Genomic DNA, 23729 nt, shown 5'->3' on the forward strand with positions numbered 1-23729 from the left:
TACAATGAGATTCCTAACATCCGATGGTGAGAAACGTGGCCCACCATCGACGTGCTGAGCAGATGATCGTAAACCGGTTTCACGGCGTCGTGAAACCAATTTCTGACCTGAGTGAAGAAGCGCTTCAGTTTACATTGTTGAGCTTTCAAAGACTGTCCTTGCCCCAGTTCAGGGAAGAGGAGGGCTTGCTAGTCCAGTTTCAGTCGTGCCCAGCACGATGTGCACAGAGTTCCATTTTTTCAGCATGCACCTCAGTCCATGGGGTTTCTGGCATCATACTGAGCCGCAGATGGCACACTCAGTCAGGGGAGGCATCTGCAGTGTACAGATGGGGAAAAGGCTTTGTGCAGACTTCTGAGGATGTTTGGGCGTTATATGTTTAACTGTGCAAGTAGCCTCAAGATGGGGAGAGGTGAGGTTCACACGGGCATAGGCACAACCACATCAACATGTTCAGGGGCTAACCACCACAATGGGATCAAAGAATACAGTGGGAGGGTTGAGGGGTCTTGGAGGGAGGGAACCTCAACATTGAGCTCCTCTGGGACAATGGGAGGGGTTTTCACCCTCACACAGGAGGTCTGGTAGCAAGACCTCAGCAGCACCATTTCCCAACCTGCAGCGATGGCGCAGTACTAAATTAAAATGAGGAGATACTCTGCTGGAGATGGCTCTGAGAGCCAATTGGAGGGCAGGTGCATGCACTTGAGGTGGGGGGGAGGCACGATTAAAGGGATATCCAACTGAACTGTGCATTCCCAAATGAGGAGAGGCACAGCTGAGGCATGTTAGGAGCCTTTCAATGACAATGCAAGGAATCAGGAAAGTGGAGCAATGATGCGCATTCATGCACGACTAATCCCGCAAAGTGGCACTAATCGATCTCCTAGTTTTAACTCTTTGTTTGCAGTGTAGAAATTACCCAGAGCAATGACAAATTCCAGAGCAATGGGATGACTGGAGAAGCTTCAGAAGTGTGTTAGAATCATGGCACTGAACTGTTAACAGATGAGAAGCCTCAGGCCCCCCCTCATATAATGTTATTTCTAAACTAAACGTTTGCCCTCATGTTTATTCCAAAGAGTGTGGTATTAGAGTTCAGTGAATGAGGATCCCAGCACCCGGCCAAAGCAATGTCATAGCAATCGGTCATATAAAGGGGTGGGGTGGGGAGAGCACTTTGTTACGTACCCTGCACTGGTCGGCATTTCAGGGGCGAGTAATTGTCAACATAGGAACAAAGCCTTTGAACCCACATTCACTGATGAGTCATTGACAGAAACAGGGCCTTTGGTGATTCCTGTCTGTTTCCCATTGATTATGCAGTCAGACCATTAAGAAGTTGGAGCATTGATTTACTGCTGTCTGAATGATTGCATACAGGCAAGAGAGAAGGAGGAGAAGATTGCGATGGAGGTGCCTGGCTCACCAAAGAAAGGAGCAAAATCTTCAAGACTAAGGGCCAGCAGGGCACCCTTCGGATGCAGAGGATGAAGCTCTCAGAAATGTGCGTAGGTGGCTTGCCAGAGCAAGGGTGTACAGAGCTCACACGTCTCATCTGCAGATGAGTGAGAACCAGTGTCGTCGACACCTCTGCATGTCCAGGGAACTGGTGACTCACATTTGCCACATTCTCCAGGAATTGGCACCATGGGGACTGGGAGGGTCTACATTGCCAGTGGCTGTGAAAGTAATGGCAACACTCAACTTCTCCATCAGTGCCTCCTTCTAGGGCTCCACTGGGAACCTCTGTGTCTATGCACAAATGCATACATGAGGTCACAGATGCCATTTTTCCCAAGGCCCACAATTACGTCATACATCTTGAGTGATCACAGAACCCGGACTTCATTGAGAACCACAATGGATCCAGGGCTGGCGCCTCGGTGACAAGGGGTATCTGCAAAGAACGTTGTTGATGTCGTCCATGCGGCAGCCTTAGATTCCTGCAGAGAGGAGGTACAACAAGGCTCATGCCGCTGGCTGATCATTCATGGAGCACACCATAGAGATCCTAAAGGTGCGATTCCGATGCCTGGACAGATCTGGTGAAGCACTCCAGGCCACTCCCCAGTGCACCTCACGGCTTATTGTGGCTTTCGGCATGCTGCAAAGGGGGAAGACTTGCCAGATGGCTGACATGGAGGAGTTGCACGTCCCCTCCGATGAGGAGGACATCAAAGAAGATGAGGACATTGAATTCAAGGAAGCAGAGGATGCAGGAGAAGAGGTTATAGCATGGGCCAGATGAGGCAGGCGTGCATGTGAGGCCCTCAATGCAAGTCCTCATCCCTCTCATGGAATCTGGTTGCAGTCAATACCTTCTTGGACAAGGGTCCTCCATCATAGGCCAAATGAATACCAGACTTGCTATTCCTCTCATTTCAACCATGCACTTCAACATGAGAATGAATAGTTACACATCAGGCTCACACTGTCCTGATCCTTTGAAAGATGATGAAGTCTCAGAAGCTTGCTGAGATGAGGTGCTAACTGGGAGTGGCAGTCCCAGCATCAGACGTCAAAAGGTGCTGCCTCTTCAAGCATCTCTCCAGCATCCCAGTTGCAGCGGCAGCCTACAAGAGCCAGGGGCTGTGCCACTATCCTCAGCGCGTTCGTAGCTGTATGCCTTCAATCTGACAAAGCTCCTCAAGGAGATCCGTCTCCAGCAATGGGACACGCATTGTCTGTAATGTCGATGGTGAAACTGACAGGTGACATTTGGGCCAAGGCAGCCGGGGATGTTCTGCAGGTGTGCATCTATTCTGAGATGGCTCAATCCTACGTGTCACCTTCTTCTCCTTCACATTAACATACGGCACTCTCAGTTAGGTATGCTGGCCTACTTTTATCCTCACCTTACTATGCATGTGGATCACCTGAGGAAGATGATGTTCTAGACATTAAAATTCCTCCTCTTTAAGAGACACATCGTGTGTTCATGGCCAGCCATGCCCCTTCTGAACTCCAAAATTCTTAAGACACCATGAAGCCCTCAAGATCATGAGTTGTTGCTAATAAAGATCAGACTTCAGCTTCTTCAGTACATCATTGCTCCTATCACATTGCTCCCCTCAATATTGTCTAAAGCTATGATGTGCGATTCCAGAGCATGCTCAAAGGCTCTATTGACTGCCAAATATTGCCATTTGCAATTAGCATCACTCGTCTCAGTAAGTGTTTAGATGATAGGACGCACAGCACTGCATCCCAACACTGTGACGGGAGCCTTGTGGCCGCAATCCAGACAATTACAGGCTGAGAAACGCTCAAGGTTATAGGTTCAAATACCAGGGAAATAATTTGGCTGAGAGGGGCAGAGCTTCAGCACCTTGAGGTGGAAAGGTGCTCCAATGTATTGTTGAGCTTAGCAGATGTACACTTGGAAAGTTCGAAAAGTGGTTCACAGACAGGAGCGCATATGAGCTCTTAGTATGGGCTCATGGCATGACATCCCTGCTGGAAGAAAAAGAGCACATGGAGTTGCACGATATATGACCCTTATCCATGCATTAACACATCCCTCCTTGTACACTACACCTTCACCTTTCAAGAATGCAGATGAGATAGGAGAACATCTCTGCTTCAATCTTACAGTCAAGAATAAACATGACATGACCCTGCAAAGCATGTGATTGAGGTTTGTTCCACAAGCACACTTAACATTAAGGCTGAGGCATCAACGATGTTGAGAATGATCTGGAAAAGGGCCACACACTGTGGTGATATGAAAGCACACTACGTAGACGAGAGGCCCACGATAGCGACATCTGCAATACGTGGGCAGAGGCACCTTGGTATCACACCTGATTAACAGCAACACAGCTCATCATAAAAAGGAGGCATACCCCAGAGATGTGAAATGGGTGCAATTCTACTTAACTTATGAACATTATATACATTATGTTGTGAGCACCGTGCCACCATTGTGCTCCTAAATATTTTTAACTTTCCTAACCCTACCACTTCATCTTGGTGCTTCCCCGACACTCACAGGGGAGCTGGAGGATGCTCGCTGGATCTGCCACGCTCTGTTGTCTGCAATGTCTTTGATGGGTGTCCTCTGGAGGGCTGAGACCTGGAGGCCCTGGCCTGCTTTGGGTGTTCTGCTGTGGGGCAGGTGCACCCTCCTTGGCCTGTGACCTATGGAGCTGGAGGTGATGGGGTCAAAGGAAGAGAGTATTGGGATTGGGATCAGCCTGACAGTTTTGCAGTCACCCGAGTGGATGGCCCTAGGGTACCCAGCTGTTGGTCCTCCTCCCGATGGGCGCCTGAGGGCCCATGGCTGACGCCTTATGGAGAACAGGGAGCTGGAGTGAGTTCTAGGTGCTTTGGCCCCCCCGAACTCTTGTGTAGCGACTGATGGATGCCACCAATGGCTACAGCGATGGAGTGCAGCTCCTGTAGAAGTTGCAGGATTGATGTCCTGGACTAAGGTCTTCATGGCAGTTGCTATCCTACCAGTGTTGGCCTCAGTGCATTGGCATGCCTGGGCCATCAGCTCAGACTGAACATGGACAGATTCCTCCATCGTCCATTGTAATCTGAAGAATGCAGCAGACATCCCTTCCTCATGCTCCTGTGATTGTCGCTGCAGCTCCAACAACTCATTTAGGACCGAGTCAGGAGGCTCACCATCTGACTCGGACTCAGCAGGATCCTGGCCTCCAGCAGTACTCAGAGTGCCGGGAACCTCGGATGTCCCTGCCTCCACCTGCAGTGGACAAGACTGTGTGCTGTGCTCACCAGACCTTGGTCCCGAGACTGCTCTAGAACTAGTTCCCAGCGAGGTGTGTCTCTCTGCAATGCTAGAGAGTATGGGTGGGCAAGGTGACGGGTCTACAATGGTGCTCTCCTCTGGTTCCTCATCTGAGGTGTTGACATGGCTAGAGCTGAAGGCCTGGCTTGTGGATGCCCTTGGGAGCTTTCCAGAGATGCCTACGAAAGAAAGGAGAGGTAATTGTATGACAGGCAACTCTAAAGAAGGACAATGCACTCACAGTATGGTTGTCTGAAGAATGAGCTGGTGCAGGATCCTCACTTGGGTGCGCACCGCTCATCTCGCTGTTGGCGCAGGCACAGTTCACGTCCTGTCCGGCCAGCTCAATGGCTTAATTATCATAGGGAGTAAGGACCTTGATTTTGGCCACTGAGACCTCTCCCTTTGATTGTGTGTGAACATGTCCTGCAGAAAGACAGATGGAGAGTGTGATCAGGATGCATGCTCAAAAGTTGATAAGGATGCCTGCCGTATGTGGTATGCGGCCATGGGCATGATGAGGATGCAATCTGCAGAGGGTATGAGGCCAGATGGATATGTGAAGGTGTATATGAGAGAGTGAGTGGTTATGTCCCTTGATCTGGTAGTGTATGAGATGCCAGTGAATGTCTGATGAGCTGGTGAGTGTGAGAGTTGAGAGTGATGAGATGGTTGACTTACTCTGGTAGCACAGATGAGAACATTCATCTTCTTCCTGCACTGGGTAGGTGACCTCTTCTGTGTTGTGTTGGCACTGACCACAGTCGCCACTGCCGGCCAAGCCACAATGGTGAGGGTGGTGGATTCCTCCAGCCATCACAGGGGTAGGGGACTTGGCGGCAGTCCTTGACTGTGTCCAACAGGCATTCCAGTGAGGCGTCATTGAATTTCAGAGCAGCATGCTTCTTCCTTTTGGGACCATCTCTTCCGTGGAGCAGTCCTGAGCTGCAGACATTGACAAAGCTGTGCATGGGTGCCATCAAAATATGGCATCCAGAGTAAGGAAGCGGTGAGCTCACGATGGGGCAGGCAAATCAGAGGCCACCCACCTGTGAGACAGTGTATTTCCGCTGGGTGCAAAATTAATGCAGCGGGAGTGGACGATATGGTGCAAAAACTCGCCATTGCAGCTGGCAGGTAGAACGCCATTTCTTACACCCGCTGTCACACAGTGCAATGAGGGGAAAATCCCACTCACTGCCTTCCCTACATCACAAGTGTTCCTTCGGCTGCCACAAAACGAATCAATACTAATTGACTTCACTTCTCAGGTGCAGTAATATGTATAAATCATAGTATATTTGGGATAAAACAAAAGTCATAAATTTATATTTATCTTGCTATTACATATTATTGCAGTTTTAGAAGTGTTAATGCAACCCTAAATACTTCTATTAAATAGAGGTTAGAGAATAAAAGGTTAATGTTTTGTACAGCTTTTAATAAAAAACTTAATGAAGCCCTAATACCACTGCAAAGAGAGGCATCAAATTGGAGATTAATAGTTTATTGGCCTTTTATAGATTATACACCATATTGTTCATAATTGAAGGTTATGTAATAAATTACTAAAGCTGTATTAGAATAACAGGTACTTTAATCAGAGTAATCAAACATATAATCATCGTCAATGGCTGTATTTCAGAAATAGTTGAAAAAAGAGACCTTTTTTCACCTTAGTCCATCTAATTACTACTTAATGATTGTTACCTTGTACATTCCCATATTGTTTTAACATGATTCACTGCTTCCTTTACTTTGAAATGCTCTGCCGCTAAACAAGAAAAGGTTTAAAACTAGAACAGCTAGAAGTTATTTTTACCTGAATCTCTATCAGAAGCTTCAATCTTGATAACAAATGCTCCTATTTTGAGGTTTTCAGGAACTCCAACTTCATAGACAGATTCTTGGAACTTTGGTGTTTCATCATTTATATCAATAATGATGACCATCAGTGTCTGTGTTGAAGATTGACCAGGAATTCCACTGTCACATCCTGAAATTGTGAGGATATAGGATTTTTGCATTTCATGGTCTAAATGGGAGGCCAACGTCAGCAGACCTATTAAAACATACAAAATAAAGCACAAGTTTTCTTCATCTCTGTTGCTAGCTATGTAAGCATTATACTATAGTTCAACAAAACTCAACAACAAATTAGTTTTAGTACCTGACGATTCATCAAGCGTGAAAGTGTTGTCTTCATTCCCTGAGATGATGGCATATGAAATTCTTCCACTTTCACCTGCATCTGCATCATATGCAATAACATGATGGACAAGGTACCCCACTTCCTCATCTTCCATTACATAGGAAACATTTGCTGACACAAATATAGGTCTGTTATCATTTACGTCCAAAACAATAATCTGAGCTGTCACTGAGCCTACCTTGCGTTCATTTACATCTAATGCCTGATCCACTGCTGTTATTGTTAGAAGAAATGCTTTGGTCATTTCATGGTCAACCGGCAATATAGTATTTAAGTGACCTTGATAGGGATCTATGTAGAAATGATTTTCTGAGGAACTCCTGGACACAACAGAATATCGGAGATCGCTATTTGGTCCACTTCCATCATCATCTTTTGCATTAAATATGTGAACAAGAGACCCAATCGGAAGATTTTCTTGAATTCCGATCACAACTATATCATCTTCAAACCATGGTGAATGATCATTTTGGTCTTCTACTTTAATACTGACAAAAACAGTAATATTCCTTGAAGGGATTTGGCTATCATCTTCTGCAATAACCTTTAGCAAATAATGCGAACTTGCTTCATAGTCTAGTTCTTGGCTTTGGTACAATTCCCCTGTCATACTGTCAACTCCAAATTGAAAGTGGTCATCACCTTCAACAATGTTGTAATGTACTTTCCGACTGGCCAGCAGATGATGGTCATGTGAAAACACAGAACCCAAAACTTTTCCAGGCCTTAAACCTTCTGGCATGATAAAATATTTTTGATCAGTTTGAGGGGTCAGTTTTTTTGTGACTGTGGGGATAACCTGAGAAAAGGTTCAATAAAGTGGATTAATTTATTCAGTTTTTCATAAAATACTTATACATTAAATTAAAATTAAGACCAAAGATTTTACCTTATTAGTTTTAATCAAATGTCACTATTAAATTATTTTTAAACACATAATCTAACCCTCAAATCATTTTCAGAGAGTACTTAGTTTGCAGTGAAATGTAACAGAAATAGGAGATCATTTCCCAGAGTGCCAAAACAGAAAAATCTCCCCTACATTTTCATCTAAGAACAATAAAATAAAATATATTATATAAAATACCCAACATTTAAATTCCTGTACCTGTATATTAATTATCGCAGTCTGTTGAAGAGGAGGGCTTCCTGCATCACTTGCCATCACTGTTATTTTGTGATTTGATACATGACTGTACATGAAAACCTTGGAGGTTCTCAGTTCTCCAGTTTTGGCATCAATTTTGAAGCTATTTGAATAATCTTCTATAATTAAAAAGTATGAAAGTGAGAACTTTGAAAAAAGCCTTCCATCTTCTTTCTGTTTCATTTCCAAGAGCTGGAAAGTATGAACTATTCAGTCCACACTTCATTACTGATGTCAACCCATAAAAATGAGCAAACTTGTCAACTATCAGTGTATCCCTTTGTCATTTTCCTTCACAAGGGAGATCGCTTTAATGTTATGTGATCTTGACATCTTGGCGATGGACACACCGACATGTTTGACTTCTTAATCCATACAATTCAATTGTTAGAGGTTGATAATAATACCATTTATTGCTGCTTAGTAATGCCTGGCACTTATGGTTGACATGTTGCAAAAGGATGCTAAAATTCTTAAACATTCAAGTATTAAATATACGTATCACAAAGCAGCTGCAACGCATAGTATTGAGAACTGCATTAGGACACCAATGCAACATCTGCTATTAACTTTTTAAATTTAGTTCACTTTCAATTCAGATTAACTATGCAAAATCCTTTTCTCAAAGTTCTTACCTAATATAGAGAAAAAAACAGTGCCATTTTTGCCAACATCTGGATCCTTAGCAAATAGGGTGGTCAAAAATGTGCCTTCAGGTTGAGCTACCAAAACCTGCCATTTCAATAAATATACAGATTAAAGCTTCATAAGTTAAACTAGACATAAGTAAATGTGTAATATTAAAAATTTAGCAATGCCAAAAATAAATGGCACATTATGGACATGAAATTGCTGGGAAATTGCAACATAACAATGACACATAAACAACATTGCCATTACTAATGTGTAAAAAATTCAGCAATTTGATATGTAACTGAAGTACATCATGACTTATTATTCTCCATAAATTGCTGAACCATTTGTACCACTCCACTGTCAACCTTGACAAAGTCACTATTAGTTCATTTTCGATGGCCAGCTTTCCATTGTAATTAATGGCGATTGCCAATTTGCTGGATTTAGACCATTATTTGTGCTGCAAGATAATAAAGATAATGGCCTGGGTGACCTAGTAATTAAATCATTTACAGCCAACAAATGTCCTCAGACTTGGGAGGCCAACAAAGGCTCTACTGAAGCCATCGAAGTTGACCAAAATGTATTTCTTCTTAAATCTTTCATGTTTCGCAGTTTATTCTTATCAGCTTGCCATCCAGAGTACTTTTCATGTCCAAAGGGAATTATTTTCAGGAGCAACAGCTATTTCTATATGTAAGGAATGCAAAAGCATTTTGATGGTCTATTTACAAGGAGTGCCTGTTCATGGTCATTATGGAATACCTGGGGAGGAGCAGACACATTGCTTGAGGCTCCATGGTTGGTGGCTAAACCTTTTCTATGGCACTGATTCTTTCGAGTCAGGTACATCAGACAAGGACCTGTATGCAACAAGTGACAGATGTCAGGCAGAGTTGTCCCAGATTTGCACTCAGTGCAGTAGCGGGTGGGAAAAAGGACGTTTTACACAGCGGCTGCAATTGCAGCTTTTCATGCCATATCATCCCAATCCCACCTCATTAATCATACATTCCCAGGAAACATGCCGTTTTGATGGCAGGCAGGCTCTGATTCGCCTGCCATGCCATCACCTAGCCAATTCCTCACACCGGGCGCCACATTTAAAATGCACACCTCTCAGTGCTTCCAGCCCAGGACTGCTGCAAAGAAGACATGATCCCAAAAGACAAGAAGACTGGAGCTCCGGTTTAGTGAAACGTCCCTTGACCACCTTTTGAACACCGGGGAGGGTCACCGGTATGTCCTCTACCCCTGATCTGGCCACAGGAGAGTCAACAACATTACCGTGGGGGCTTGGTAGGCAATGGCAGTGGTGATCAGTGCCAATGTAGCACAGAAGAGGTTGGCCATCCAATGCAGATAGAGGATGAAATGAATGATCTCATCCATTCCGCCAGGATAAGGCAGCCATCTCATCACTCTAAACTCACACAATCACAAGCCCATCACACATTCACTGGCATCTCACTCACTGCCAGGTCACGGGACATCACCACTCACTCTCTCACGCACACCCCCACATTTCCATCTGGCCTCATCTCCTCTGGAGACTGTCTCTTCAGGTCTCACCATCTTGAGGCCAATTGTACAGATCAACTTGTGCCTCACACGCACCCTAGGATATTCCCTTCCCCAGTACAGCCCTCACCCTGCAGCCTCTTCCCTTGCCTGAGGCCACTTTTTCCCCTTCCCAAGAAAGCCCAAGTCCTGCAGACATTGAAAAGCCACCCTCACCTTATGGCTGGTCCCCCGAAAAATGATATGCTGCTGTCTGTGAAGCCTGAAGCTGAGGACCGCGAGTGCTGCCTGAAGCCAGATAGGCAAACAAACCTCGAAGTCCCAGGCAAAGTGCAGCTCATCAGGTGCATGTCGCTTATGTACAGTTGTGAAATACGCTGGCGTGCAATCACGCTGGATGATCCAGCATGGGGGGATGATTCTGGTGGGCTGGGCTTATAATGATATGCAGTTGTATTACAATGAGGTTCCCGACATCTGATGGTAGGAAACAAGGCCCGTCATTGATTGGCAGAGTGGACGATTGCAAACTGGTTTCACAACTTTGTGGAATCAAATTTTGGCCTTCCCACCATATTGTCCGCTCATGTCGCCAAACAAGCCTGACGCCAGCGGGCACGGAAAATTCCGCCTCATCAACTTTCACATGGCATCCAACTTCAGAAAACACATTTTCCATGCACAGCAAAGAACCAGGTTCATCATTTTCCTCAGGATAGCTGCTTTACCAGGGTGTAGGGAGCTATCGATGGGATAGATCCGTTGGTAAGCTCAGAGCATCAGGAAAGATGTCCAAAAGCTAGGAATTACCTTTTACAGCTCTTTAAAAGCTCTTTTTTTATTGTAATTAACTTCTTTAAAGTTGATTTAGGTTAATATTACAAAACTAACTTAATTATTAATCTTTATACAATCACTTAATGATTATTTACGACTAAAATATAAGAACTTAAGAAAGAGGCGTGCACCATACAGCCCCTTGAACCTGCTCTTCAGCCTCAACTCCACTTTCCTGCTCCCTCCTCATATCCTTTAATTTCCTGAGACACCAAGGACCTATCCATCTCGGCCCTGAAATACTCAACTATGTAGTATCCACAACCTGCTTGAATACAGAATTCCAAAATTTCCCAACCCTGAGTGAAGAAATTTCTAAATGATCAACTCCTTATCCTGAAACTATGTCCGTACTCTAGATTCCCCAGGCAGGGGAAGCAACCTCTCAGTGTCTACCCTATAAAATCCTTTCAGAATCTTGTATGTTTCAACATGATCACCTCTCATTCTGCTAAACTGGAGAAAGTACAAGCCCAATTTTCTCAGCATCTCTTTAAAGAGCAACCCTCTCATCCCAGGAACGAACCCAACTGTACCATCTCCAAGGCAAGTTTATCTTTCCTTAGCTTTGGACACCAAAACAATGCGCAGTATTACAAGTGTGATCTCACCAAAGGCCTATGCAATTGTAGTAACTTCCTTGTTCTTGTACTCCAACCCCCTTGCAATGTGTGTACGAAATGGTTTTTCAGTATGTCGAGGAACCAACTAGGGAACAGCTTATCCTAGATTTGGTATTGTGCAATGAGAAGAGGTTAATTAATAATCTTATTGTGCGGGGTCCTTTAGGATACAGTGATCATAACATAATAGAATTCCCCCTCAGGTTGGAAAGTGAAGTAGTCCAATCCAAAACTAGGGTCCTAAATCTAAACAAAGAAAACTACGAAGGTATGAGGTGTGAGTTGGCTAAGATAGATTGGGGAACTTCATTACAAGGCATGACGGTGGATAGACAATGATTAATACTTAAGAAATGAATGTATGCATTGCAGCAGTTATATATTCCTTTCTGGCATAAAAAACACAACAGGAAAAGCGGTCCAACCACGGCTATCAAAATAAATTAAGGATAGTATTAAATCCAAAGAGGAGTCATATAAAGTTGCTGGGAAAAGTAGCAAGCCTGAGGATTGGGAGCAGTTTAGAATTCAGCAAAGGAAGATCAAGACATTGGCTAAGAGGAGAAAAATAAAGTATGAGTGTAAACTTGCAAGGAACATAAAAGAGGACTGTAAAAGCTTCTATATGTAAGAAGAAAAATATTTGTGAAAACATATGTAGGTCCCATACAGTCCAAAGCGGGAGAATTTATAATAGAGAACAAGGAAATGGCAGAGCAACTAAACAACTACTTTAGTTCGATTTTCACGGAGGATGACACAAATACCTTCCCAGAAATACTTGGGAATCGAAGGTGTGGTGAGAAGGAGAAATTGAAGGAAATTAGTACTACTAAAAAACAGTGCTGAAGAAATTAATGGGACTGAAAACTGATAAATCCCCAGAGCCTGATAATCTACATCCCAGAGTAATAAAGGAGGTGGCCATGGAAATAGCGGATGTTTTGGTTGTCATCTTCCAAAATTCTGTAGATTCTGGAACAGTCCCAGCAGATTGGAGGGTGGCAAATGTAACCCCACTATTTAAACAAGGAGGGAGGGGATAAAACAGGGATGAATGACCGGTTAGGCTAAAATCAGTAATAGGGAAAATGCCAGTCTATTATCAAGGATGTGATAACAGGGCACTTAGAACATACATACAGGATCAGACAAAGTCAACATGGATTTATGAAAGGGAAATCATGTTTGACAACCTACTGCAGTTTTTTGAGCATGTAACTAGCAGAATAGATAAGGAAGAACCAGCAGATGTTGTGTATTTGGATTTTCAGAAAGCTTTTGATAAAGCCCCACATTAAAAGGTTAGTGTGCAAAATTAAAGCACATGGGATCAGGGGTAATATATTGGCACAGGTTGAGAATTGGTTAGCAGACAGGAAACAGAGAATAGGAACAAATGAGTCTTTTTCGGAATGGCAGGTGGTGACTAGTGAGGTACGAACATACGAAATAGAAGCAAGAGTAGGCCATTTAGCCCCTCGAGCCTGCTCCGCCATTTAATAAGACCATGGCCGATCTGATAGTAACATCAAATCTGTAACCCACTACTGCCGATAACCTATCACACCCTTGCTTACCAACAATCCACTCTTGCCTTAAAAATATTCAAAGGCTCTGCTTCCACCACCTTTTCAGGAAGAGAGTTCCAAAAGACTCTCAGCCCTCTGAATGAAAAAATTTCACCTCATCTCTGTTTTAAATGGGCGACCCCTTATTTTTAAACAGTGACCCCTAGTTCTAGATTCTTCCACAAGAGGAAACATCCTCTCCACATCTACCCTGTCAAGACCCCCCAGGAACTTATATGTTTTAATCAAGTCGCCTCTTACTCTTCTAAGCTCCAGCGGACACAAGCCTAGTCTGCCCAACCTTTCCTCATAAGACAACCCATCCATTCCAGGCATTAATCTGGTAAACCTTCTCTGAACTGCTCCCAACGCATTTACATCCTTCCTTAAATAAGATGACCAATACTGTACACAGTACTCCAAATGTGGTCTCACTGGTGCCCTGTACAACTGAAGCATATCCTCCCCACTTTTGTATTCAATTCCACTTGCAATAAATTATAATAATCTATTAGCTAATTACTTGCTGTACTTGCATACTAGCCTACTAGGCTACCACAGGGATCAGTGCTTGGGCCCCAGCTATTTACAATATTCATCAATGATTTGGATGAGGGAACCAAATGTAATATTTCCTAGTACGCTGACGACACAAGACTAGGTGGGAATGTGAGTGGTGAGGAGGATGTTAAGAGGCTTCAAGGCGATTTAGACAAGTTGAGTCAGTAGGCAAATACATGGCAGATGCACTATAATGTGGATAAGTGTGAAGTTATCCACTTTGGTAGGAAAAACAGTTGAGTAATATTTAAATGGTGATAGATTGGGAAATGTTGATGTACAAAGACACCTGGGTGTCCCTGCACTGAAAGCAAGCATGCAGGTGCAGCAAGTAGTTAACAAGGCAATGGCCTTCAGTGCAAGAGGACTTGAGTACAGGAGCAAGGATGTCTAACTGCAGCTATACAGGGCTTTGGTGAGACCATATCTGGAGTATTGTGTGCAGTTTCGGTCTCCTTACCTAAGAAAGGATATACATGCCATAGAGGGAGTGCAGCAAAGGTTCACCAGAGTGATTCCTGGGATGGCAAGATTGTCATATAAGGAGAGATTAGGCTTTCTAGGCCTGTATTCACTGCAGTTTAGAAAAATGAGAAACGTATAAAATTCTGATGGGGCTGGACAGGCTGGATGAAAGGATGATGTTTCCTCTGGCTGGGGGGTCTAGAACAAGGCGTCACAATCTCAGGGTGCGGGATAGGCCATTTAGGATTAAGATGAGGAAAAACTTCTTCGCTCAGGGGGTGGAATTCTCTACCAGAGGGCTGTGGAGGCCAAGCTACTGAATATATTTAAGAAGGATACAGAAAAGATTTCTTGACTCTAAAGGCACCAAGGTGTATGGGGAGAGTGCGGGAGTAAGGTGTTGAGATAGAGGATCAGCCATGATCATATTGAATGACGGAGCAGGCTCTCGAAGGGCAGAATGACCTACTCCTGTTTCTATTTTCAATGGTTCTAAAGGCCAACATGCCATTTGGCTTCTGAATTGCTTCCTGTACCTGCACGTTAACTTTCTGTGTTCCTTGTGCAAGTACACCAACTTTTAAAAGTTTCATGGCTTTTAAAAATATATTCTGCTTTTCTATTCTTACTACAAAGTTTAACAGCCTCACACTGCCCTACATTATGTTCCATCTGCCACCTTGTGCCTACTCAACTTAATCTATCTAAATCTCTTTGCAGCCTCTTTATATCTTCCTCACAGCTTACTTACCTAGCTTTGTATCATCAGCAAATTTGGATACATTATTCTTGATCTCTGTCCAAGTCATTAATATAGATTGTAAACAGCTGAGACCCCAAAGCTGATCCCTGCGGCACTTCAGTTGTTACAGCCTGCCAATGTGAAAATACCGTTTATCCCTACTCTCTGCTTCTTGTTTGTTAATCAGTCTTCCACGTTAATATATTACTGCTAACTCCATGAGCTCTTATCATGCATGTTAACCTTTTGTGTGGCACCTTATCAAATGCCTTTTGAAAATCCAAGTATATAACATCAATTGGCTCCCCTTTATCTACCCTAACCTTTCGTAAAAACATGTTGACTCTGTCGGATAATACTATGATTTTCGAAATGCATTATTAAGACTCCCTGAATAATAGATTTCAGCAATTTCCTGATGATTTATGTCAGGCTAACTGGCTTGTAGTTCCATGTCTCCTTTCTGCCTTCTTTTTTGAATAGTGGTGTTACATTTGCTAACGTACAAACCACCAGAGCCATTTTAGAACTTAGGAAATTTTGGAAAATCATAAACAATACATTCACCACCCCTGCAGCTATTTCATTTAGTACTGTAGGATGTTGGCCATCAGGTCCTGAGAATTTATTAGCTTTTAGTCCCTTAAGTTTCTCCAATACTTTTTTCTGCTAACATTAATTATTTCACACTTATTAGCCCCTGGTTACCCTTTATTTCTGCAATGTAATTTGTGTCTTCTACTATGAAGACAGACACAAACTATTTGTTCAATGTTTCTGCCATTTCCTCAAGCCCCATGATAATTCTGCCTTTCTCTGCCTCTAAGGGACCACCATTTAATTTAACTACCTTCTTTTTGTATATCTGTAAAAGCTCTTACATCTGTTTTTAGATTCTGAGCTAGTTCCCTTTTTTTTCCCTTTTTGATCAACTTTTTGGCTACCTTTTGGTGGTTTCTAAAACTCCCTCAAATAGGCTTACTGCTATTAAAAGCACTTATTTTTATCTAATGCTATCCTTAATTTCGTTAGTAAATTACAGATGGATTTTTTTGCTGAATTTTTAGTTCTTGATGAAAAGAAGTTTTGTTGAACATTTTGAATCATTTCTTTAAGTCTTTCCTACTGTTTATTTACCACCATAGTATATAGTCTATTTACCTGATCAACCTCAGCCAGCTCTCACCTCATACCCATTCAATTGTTAAGTTTAGGATTCTTGTTTTGGACTCAAGTTATGTCGCTCAAAAATTTAAGATGGAGTTCAATTGTATTATGATCACTTTCCCACACCATTGCTAACCTCCATTTATTCTCTAAAACTATTGAATCCATGGCCATCTCTCCAGTAACTTACAGCTTGATACTTTACAATCAGGTTTCTGCCCGTCCCAGAACAACTAAATGCCTGTAACAAAAATCACAAATTACACAGTTAATAACAGTGACCTTGCTGCATAATCTACCCTCACCATTCTTGAACACTCTGTTGTGCTGGACACAATCAACCACACCACCTTCCTCCAATATCTCTCAGTGGGTCTGTTCTTACATTGTTCCACTCTTGCCTCAATGAACATCGCTTGAACATATATAGCAATGATTTATTTTCTTACCCTCACTCCTCATCTGGGGATCCTTAAGTTATTTCTTTGGCACCCAGTTCTTCATCTATGTGCTGCCCCATGGCATCCACAAGCATGGTGTCAGTTTTCATATCTCCAACTAGCTCTATCGCTTGTCTGAACTGCTTCTGTGCTGTCAGATTGCTTGTCTGATATTAATTTTGGATGAACCACAATTTCTTCCAGCTATACAATTACAAGACTGAAGCTACTACTTTTAGTCCATGCTATACACTCCACACCATGTTACCTTGCAACTGACTATATTCTTTTCTTCATTTACTATCTCAGACCGGTCCAGATTGTTGGAAGCTTCGGCTTCCTATCTGACCCTGCTCTGGAACTTTTGATCTCATAACCTCTTCATCACAAAGCCTGCTTACTTCCACCTTCAAACACCATCTTCCTCCACCCCATTCTTTTATTTACACTGTGTTAAGAAATAAAGATAGTTTAAGACAAGTTATATTTGTATTTGTGGGTGTTAGGAATGAGTTTTAGCTTTAAAGTTTAAGTTCGGTTTGTATTTCTGTATCTGTGAGTTAAGAAAAGGTCAAATTGAGTTTTAATTTCACTTTTAAAAGGTGCTTACATTTCTAATGAGATTTTTACGACTGTTTCAGCTAAGGTAAACAAACAAGGGTGGAAGAATTGGGCTGTGCCTAGCAACAGGGGTCCAGAGAGGCAGGTCCCTCTCACAGACACACAGAAAACCTAGAAATAGCTGTTGGAGTTCAGCTGGTTTGGAAGACAGCTGCCAAACAGAAGCTACCTAGAAGGGCCAGATAGCCAGATCCAAGCTAAAGTTGGTTGAAAGTAGCTGCCAGAGACAGGCTGGAGCAAGAGGGACAGATAGCCAGTCCCAAGCTAAGAAAAACCTCAAAAATCCAGTGGAGTGAAAGAGGCGAAAGTCTAAAGCAGACCTTCTAGTCAAAGGAAGGACAGAAATATGGAAAAGGTCCTGTTAAGTGAAGTTGAGTGAAGGGCAGAAAGGCTCCAAGTTTCAGGTTTAAAGCGAGAACAGCTTGCAAGAAGCAAGAAGGTCCAAAGAAACAACTGAAGCTCTATAACTCTTTGTTATGGGCATGTGACGCAGTGATGTACTGTTAACACTGAGTCAGAGAGAGTGCTTGAAAGACAGCTTGAATGCATGTAGTGACTCAGGGAAGAAGAACATCAGAAGGAGGGTTTGAAACGCTGGTGGTAAACTCTTGCGGAAGTCATCTGAGAGAAAGTGTCTGTTTGAAAGAAGATTCCAAAAGCGAGTTCTTGGAGAGTGGAGATTGGAAACCCTCATGTGAAAGATGGAGTTCATTGAGACTGGTTGGCTCATGGTGGGACAAGCGTCTGGAGGGAGGTGAGGAGAAATCCATAACATCTAGTCGAGATTGCATCTGTCACTTGGTTTCAAAGTGTGGTGTGTCTGACCACAGGGTGCCACAAATTTACATGGACTGTGTACTTACTGTGAACATTAGAGTATAAAATAGCTTTTGTAACTTGTGTTATCCTTACAAATCCGTATATATCTGTGGGTGAAGGAGTATTGTAATATAGTTAATCTTTTCTTGTTTAATAAATGTTTTATTCCTCTGTTAAAAGTTCATCAGCTGACTCCTATGACTCTGTTCAGTAGGTACTCTCCACATATCTAAACAAACAAATTAAGATTAGGATCTATCAAACCCTCGGATCAGGCTTGTCCAGGGGTAATCTCAGCTGGGATCATAATACACTGATAGCTTGGGCTGAATCACAGAAATGTTACAGCGCAGGAGGCCATTCGGCCCATTGTGTCTGCACCGGCTCTCCGAATGAGCAATTCACTTGGTGCCCTTCTGCCACTTTCTCCCTGTAAGTCTGCACATTCTTCCTTTTCTAATAAATGTCTAATTCCCTCTTGAATACTTCAATTGAACCTGCCTCCTTCACACTCTCAGGCAGTACATTCCAGACCTTAGCCATTCATTACCCGAAAAGGTTTTTCCTCATGTCACTTTTGCTTCTTTTGCCAATTACTTTAAATCCGTGCCCTCTTGTTCTCGATTTTTTCACAAATGGGAACAGTTTCTCCCTATCTACTCTGTCCAGATCCCATCTGGGTTTGAATACCTCTATCAAATCTCCTGTCAGCTTTCTTTTCTCTTAGGAAAACAGTCCTAATTTCTCCAATTTATCTTCATAACTGAAGTTCCTCATCCCTGGAACCATTCTCATGAATCTTTTCTACACTCTCTCCTTTGCCTTCACATCTTTCCTAAAGTGTGGCGCCCAGAACTGGAAACAATACTCCATATGAGGCCAGACCAGTGTCTAATGCAAATTCAACATAACCTCCTTGCTCTTACACTCTATTAATAAATCCTAGGACAATGTATGTTTTATTAACCGACCTCTCAACCTTTCCTGCTACCTTCAATATCTTATGCACATAAACACCCAGGTCCCTCTGCTCCTGCACTCTCTTTAGAATAGTGTTTTTTATTTTACTGTCTCTCCATGTTCTTCCAATCAAAATGAATCAATTCATATTTTCCCACATTGAACTTCATTTCCCACCAGTGTGCCCATTCCACTAACTTGTCTTTGTCCTTTTGAAGTTCTACACTATCTTCCTCGCAGTTCACAATGCTTCCAAGTTTTGTATCATCTGCAAACTTTAAAACTGTGCTCTGTATACCAAGATCTAGGTCATTAATCTATTTGAGGAAAGGGTCCTAACACTGACCCCTGGGGAATTCCATTACAACCTTCCTCCAGCCAGAAAAACATCCCTTAATCCCGACTCTCTGTTTCCTGTCACTTAGCTAATTCCGTATCCATGTTGCTCCTGTACTTTTTATTCCGCAAGCTATAACTTAGTCCACAAGATTATTGTGTGGCACTGTATCAAGTGCTTTTTGAAAGTCCATGTATGCCACATCAACTGCATTGCTTCCATCAACCCTCTCTGTTACTTCTTCAAAAAACTCCAGCAAGTCAGTTAAACACGATTTTCCCTTAAGAAATCCATGTTGGCTTTCTTAATTAACCTGCATTTGTCCATGTGACTATTAATTCTGTCCTGAATTATTGCTTCTAGAAGTTTCTCCACCAGTTAAACTGACTGGCCTATAGTTACTGAACTTACCTTTACATCCTTTTTTGAACAGGGGTATAACAGTGGCAATTCTCCAGTCCTCTGGCATCACCCCCAAGCCTAAGGAAGACCGAAAAATTATGGCTAGTGCCTCCACAATTTCCACTTTCACTTCCCTCAATATCCTTGGGTGCATCTCATCTGTTTTTGGTGCCTTACCACTTTAAGTACAGACAGCCTATCCAATACTTCCTCCTTATCAATTTTAAACCCTTCTGGTGTCTGAATTACCTTCCCTTTCACTTTGGCCTATGTAGCATCTTCTTCCTTGGTAAAGACAGATGCAAGGTATTCATTTAATACTTCAGCTAGGACCTCTGCCTCCATGTGTAAATCCCCTTTTTGGTCCCTAATTAGCTCTACTCCTCCTGTTATCACCCTTTTATTACTTATATGCATATAGAAGACTTTGGGATTCCCTTTTATGTAGGCTGCCAGTCTCTTTTCATACTCCCTCCTTGCTTTTCTTATCTGCTTTTTCATCTCCCCTCTGAACATTTTATATACAAAACAAAAACAGAATTACCTGGAAAAACTCAGCAGGTCTGGCAGCATCGGCGGAGAAGAAAAAAGTTGACGTTTTGAGTCCTCATGACCCTTCAACAGAACTCAAATATATACAGTTTGGTTCTCAACTGTATCTTTATTATTTATTCTTTCATGGGGCATGGGCATCACTGGCAAGGCAAACAAGTGTTGCCCAATCCTAAATGCCCTTGCACTGAGTGGCTTGCTGGGCCATTTCAGAGGGCTGTTAAGAGTTAACCACATTGCTGTGGGTCTGGAGTCACAGCTAGGCCAGATCAGATAAGGAAGGCTGATTTCCTTCCCTAAAGGACATTAGTAAACCAGATTGGTTTTTACAATAATTGACAATAGTTGTCATGGTCAACATTGAGACTAAAGATTTATTAGTTGAATTTAAATTCTACCAGCTGCCAAGTGGGATTTGAATCCATGTCCCCAGAGCATTAGCCTGGGTCTCTGGATTACTAGTCCAGTAACATTACAACTATGCCACCATTTTCCCCCAATCTGCCATCTGTCATAGGCACACTTTTTCTCTTTATCTTAATTTATATCTCCTTTGGGGGTCTCTCAGGGAGCTCTGGCTTTGTTTGCCCTATCTTTCCCTTTCAAGAGAATATGCCTTGACTGTACCCGAAATACCTCTACTTTGAAGATAGCCCATTGTTCAGCTACCGCTTTTCCTGCCAGCCTTTGACTCTAATTTATTCGGCTCAGATCCATTGTTACCCCATTGAAGTTGGCTTTCCCCCAGTTAATTATTCTTACTCTGGATTGTTTTTTGTCATTTTCCAGTCAGCTGAAACTTTATAATATAATTATCACTGTCCCTAAATGTTTGCCTAATGACAGATTTGGCCCACCTCATTCCCAAGAACCTGTGCCTCCTTTCCCATTGGACTGGAAACATACTGTAGAAAATTTTCCTGAACACACTCTAGGAACTCTTGCTCCTCACTGCCCTTTACATTATTACTATTGTGTCTATATTTAGATATCAGCTTCCATATTGGTAGGAGGGCAGGACCATCTCTGTGGAAATTCAAGGCCTTACTCTACCTGTGCATCATTACACGAAATCAAATCATTTTCCTATTCTTTTCATACTGTTCCTATGTTCTTATTACTTAGATACAGATATGACACAGAAGGGAAATCCCAACTAGATGAAAAAAATAATAAACAAGGAAAAAATATTTTCCTACAATTAGGAAGGACTACAGAATCAGAAACGTGCATGCCAAGTGTTTAAATACTAGTCTCAACAGAAAATGCTACAGTTACACCCATAGCAGTCTCAACCTGGGGACCACTTTACAAATATTTATTTGGGGTCCTAGCTAGAACTGTGGCCTTGACCTCAAACGTAACTCACTTTGCTGTTTGGGCAGGTACCCAGCATATCTGGGTCCAGGCTTATTTTGTGGCCCTTTTACAAAATGACAGTGAATGCGCACAAGAAGAGCTGAGGATTTTCCATCCCAGCATTTTCTCATATAGTTACAATACTAGTCTCCCACAAGGTGGCGATATATGTCTCTATGACTGCAATGAGTAACATGTTTATTTACCACTTTATAGCAATGGGAGATCATTTCAGTTGCACAATTTCAAATTAGAGTATTATTTTAATGATGAATCCTAAAGTAAAAATAAAAGCATAGATATTGAAATTACACTGGGGTTCTCCAGGTCTTTCACTATAACTTTGGTGGGAGATTGCTAGAAACCGCACCCCCCCACCACCCCATCCGCCACGACCTTGCGGAATTTCAGGGCCATAGAGGTTAAAGTTGTGTGTAATTAATACATGCAGATTAATTTGCTTTTTCAGTATTTTAGCATAAGTGTTAATCATTTATTTGAACATCAATATCAACAGGGTAGAAAACAGAATTTGATATAAATAAGTTAAATGTTTGTAAATAATATCAACATCATTACTTCCAGACTAAAGGAAATTGTCACTTTAGTTACTGTACAATTTTCAGGCATATCAAGAAAATATATAAGATTAAATTTAAGAGATCCATAACATGGTCAGGAATATACAAAACTAATTACAAGTCATAAGGTATATTTTTGTATTCTTTGGCCCTGTTGCAGAGCATCAGGAGCACATTACAAGGATTTAGGCCAGGCGTGGGGAACCTACGTCATGTGGGCCGGATCCAGCCCATTGCTCAGTTTCAACCGGCCCGCAGCAAGATTTCTAAAAATGCAGGCCCATGACAGTAGCACCTTCAAAATAGCATTTATCATCATTGCTATATATTTGCTTTAGATAAAAGCGTCAGCTAAATTACTATAATAGCATTTAGCAACATAATATTCAAATTCAACCATCACATTAAAACAGCAAGTGAGCTGAACGTTTCTGTATTCTGTCTATAAAAATAAATTAAATTGATTTTTATGGGTGTGGCCCGCAACCAATTTTGTCTATGTGTGAATGGCCCGCGACAAGAAAAAGGTTCCCCACCCCTGATTTAAGCAAAACAAAGAATGAAAATATATCTCATGGATTTTATTAAGTAAATTCTTCAGTGAATGAAATTGAAAACACTAAATCTTGACAATCTTTTGATATTTCCCAGTAACGGTATTGACAGAGCATACTTCTTCAGCTGCTAAGAAACTATGCAGCATTTAAAAGTATCATATGAAAATAAAGGAGAAACAAGATAATGTATTGGATTTAGAATGTGCATTTTTGACTACGTGCAATTTGTAAATCACATGATGACATAATATGGTGTATCTTACGAGCAAATGGTGGGAAACATCAAACGTTGCCAATATCAGAAAATAGCAGACACACTGCTCACAATTTTTCTTTCACAATATTTAAAAATCACAGGTAGCACACGTTATTTTTCAATATGTTAATGCAATCTTTTAACTACAGCCAATTTACCAGGCAGTAAATTATTAAAAACACAGTAAAAGATCATTAGTGGCATTGCTCATGAGTAGCATGGGGTCTGCGTTTATGCATCTTAAGACTCCATATGCATTGGGGTAAAGAGTGAACTGTACTATGGCTCTTGGGACCTTCACTTAGAGGAGTGATTTTAATTCTGCCTGCCTTGCAGGAATGGGCAAGCAAACACTTAAAATGGTGGATGAGTGCCTTCTGGGGCAACGCCATCTTAGTTCTGCTAATTCTAGTCATGTCAAAAGCACCCATAATTAGGCATAACCCCACCAACATTTAATTGTCAGTGAAACCTGGTGGCAGTTAAATAGTAGCCAGAAGAGGTACGCACTTTGGGCCGCACAAGGAGACCTTGGATTTTCTAAGTTAGCTCACCCATGAACTATTTATTGGCAGACCTGGAAGGGGAGCAGAAAATTGCTTGA

General features: G+C 42.2%; 1 protein-coding gene across 1 annotated transcript in view; it reads right to left on the reverse strand.

Moving 5' to 3' along the window:
• The window catches only part of dchs2 (dachsous cadherin-related 2), a 161793-nt gene that overhangs the window by 54874 nt on the left and 83190 nt on the right, over positions 1-23729 (reverse strand). The window contains exons 7-10 of the mRNA XM_041178823.1: positions 8754-8850; positions 8080-8237; positions 6930-7770; positions 6582-6821 (exon numbers count right to left, since the gene is read on the reverse strand). Of these exons, the coding sequence (XP_041034757.1) occupies positions 6582-6821; positions 6930-7770; positions 8080-8237; positions 8754-8850 (1336 nt within the window). The remainder of the gene's footprint in view (positions 1-6581; positions 6822-6929; positions 7771-8079; positions 8238-8753; positions 8851-23729) is intronic.

Source organism: Carcharodon carcharias, chromosome 1 (genome assembly GCF_017639515.1).
Source record: "Carcharodon carcharias isolate sCarCar2 chromosome 1, sCarCar2.pri, whole genome shotgun sequence".
In the NCBI taxonomy this organism is placed as follows: Eukaryota; Metazoa; Chordata; class Chondrichthyes; order Lamniformes; family Lamnidae; genus Carcharodon; species Carcharodon carcharias.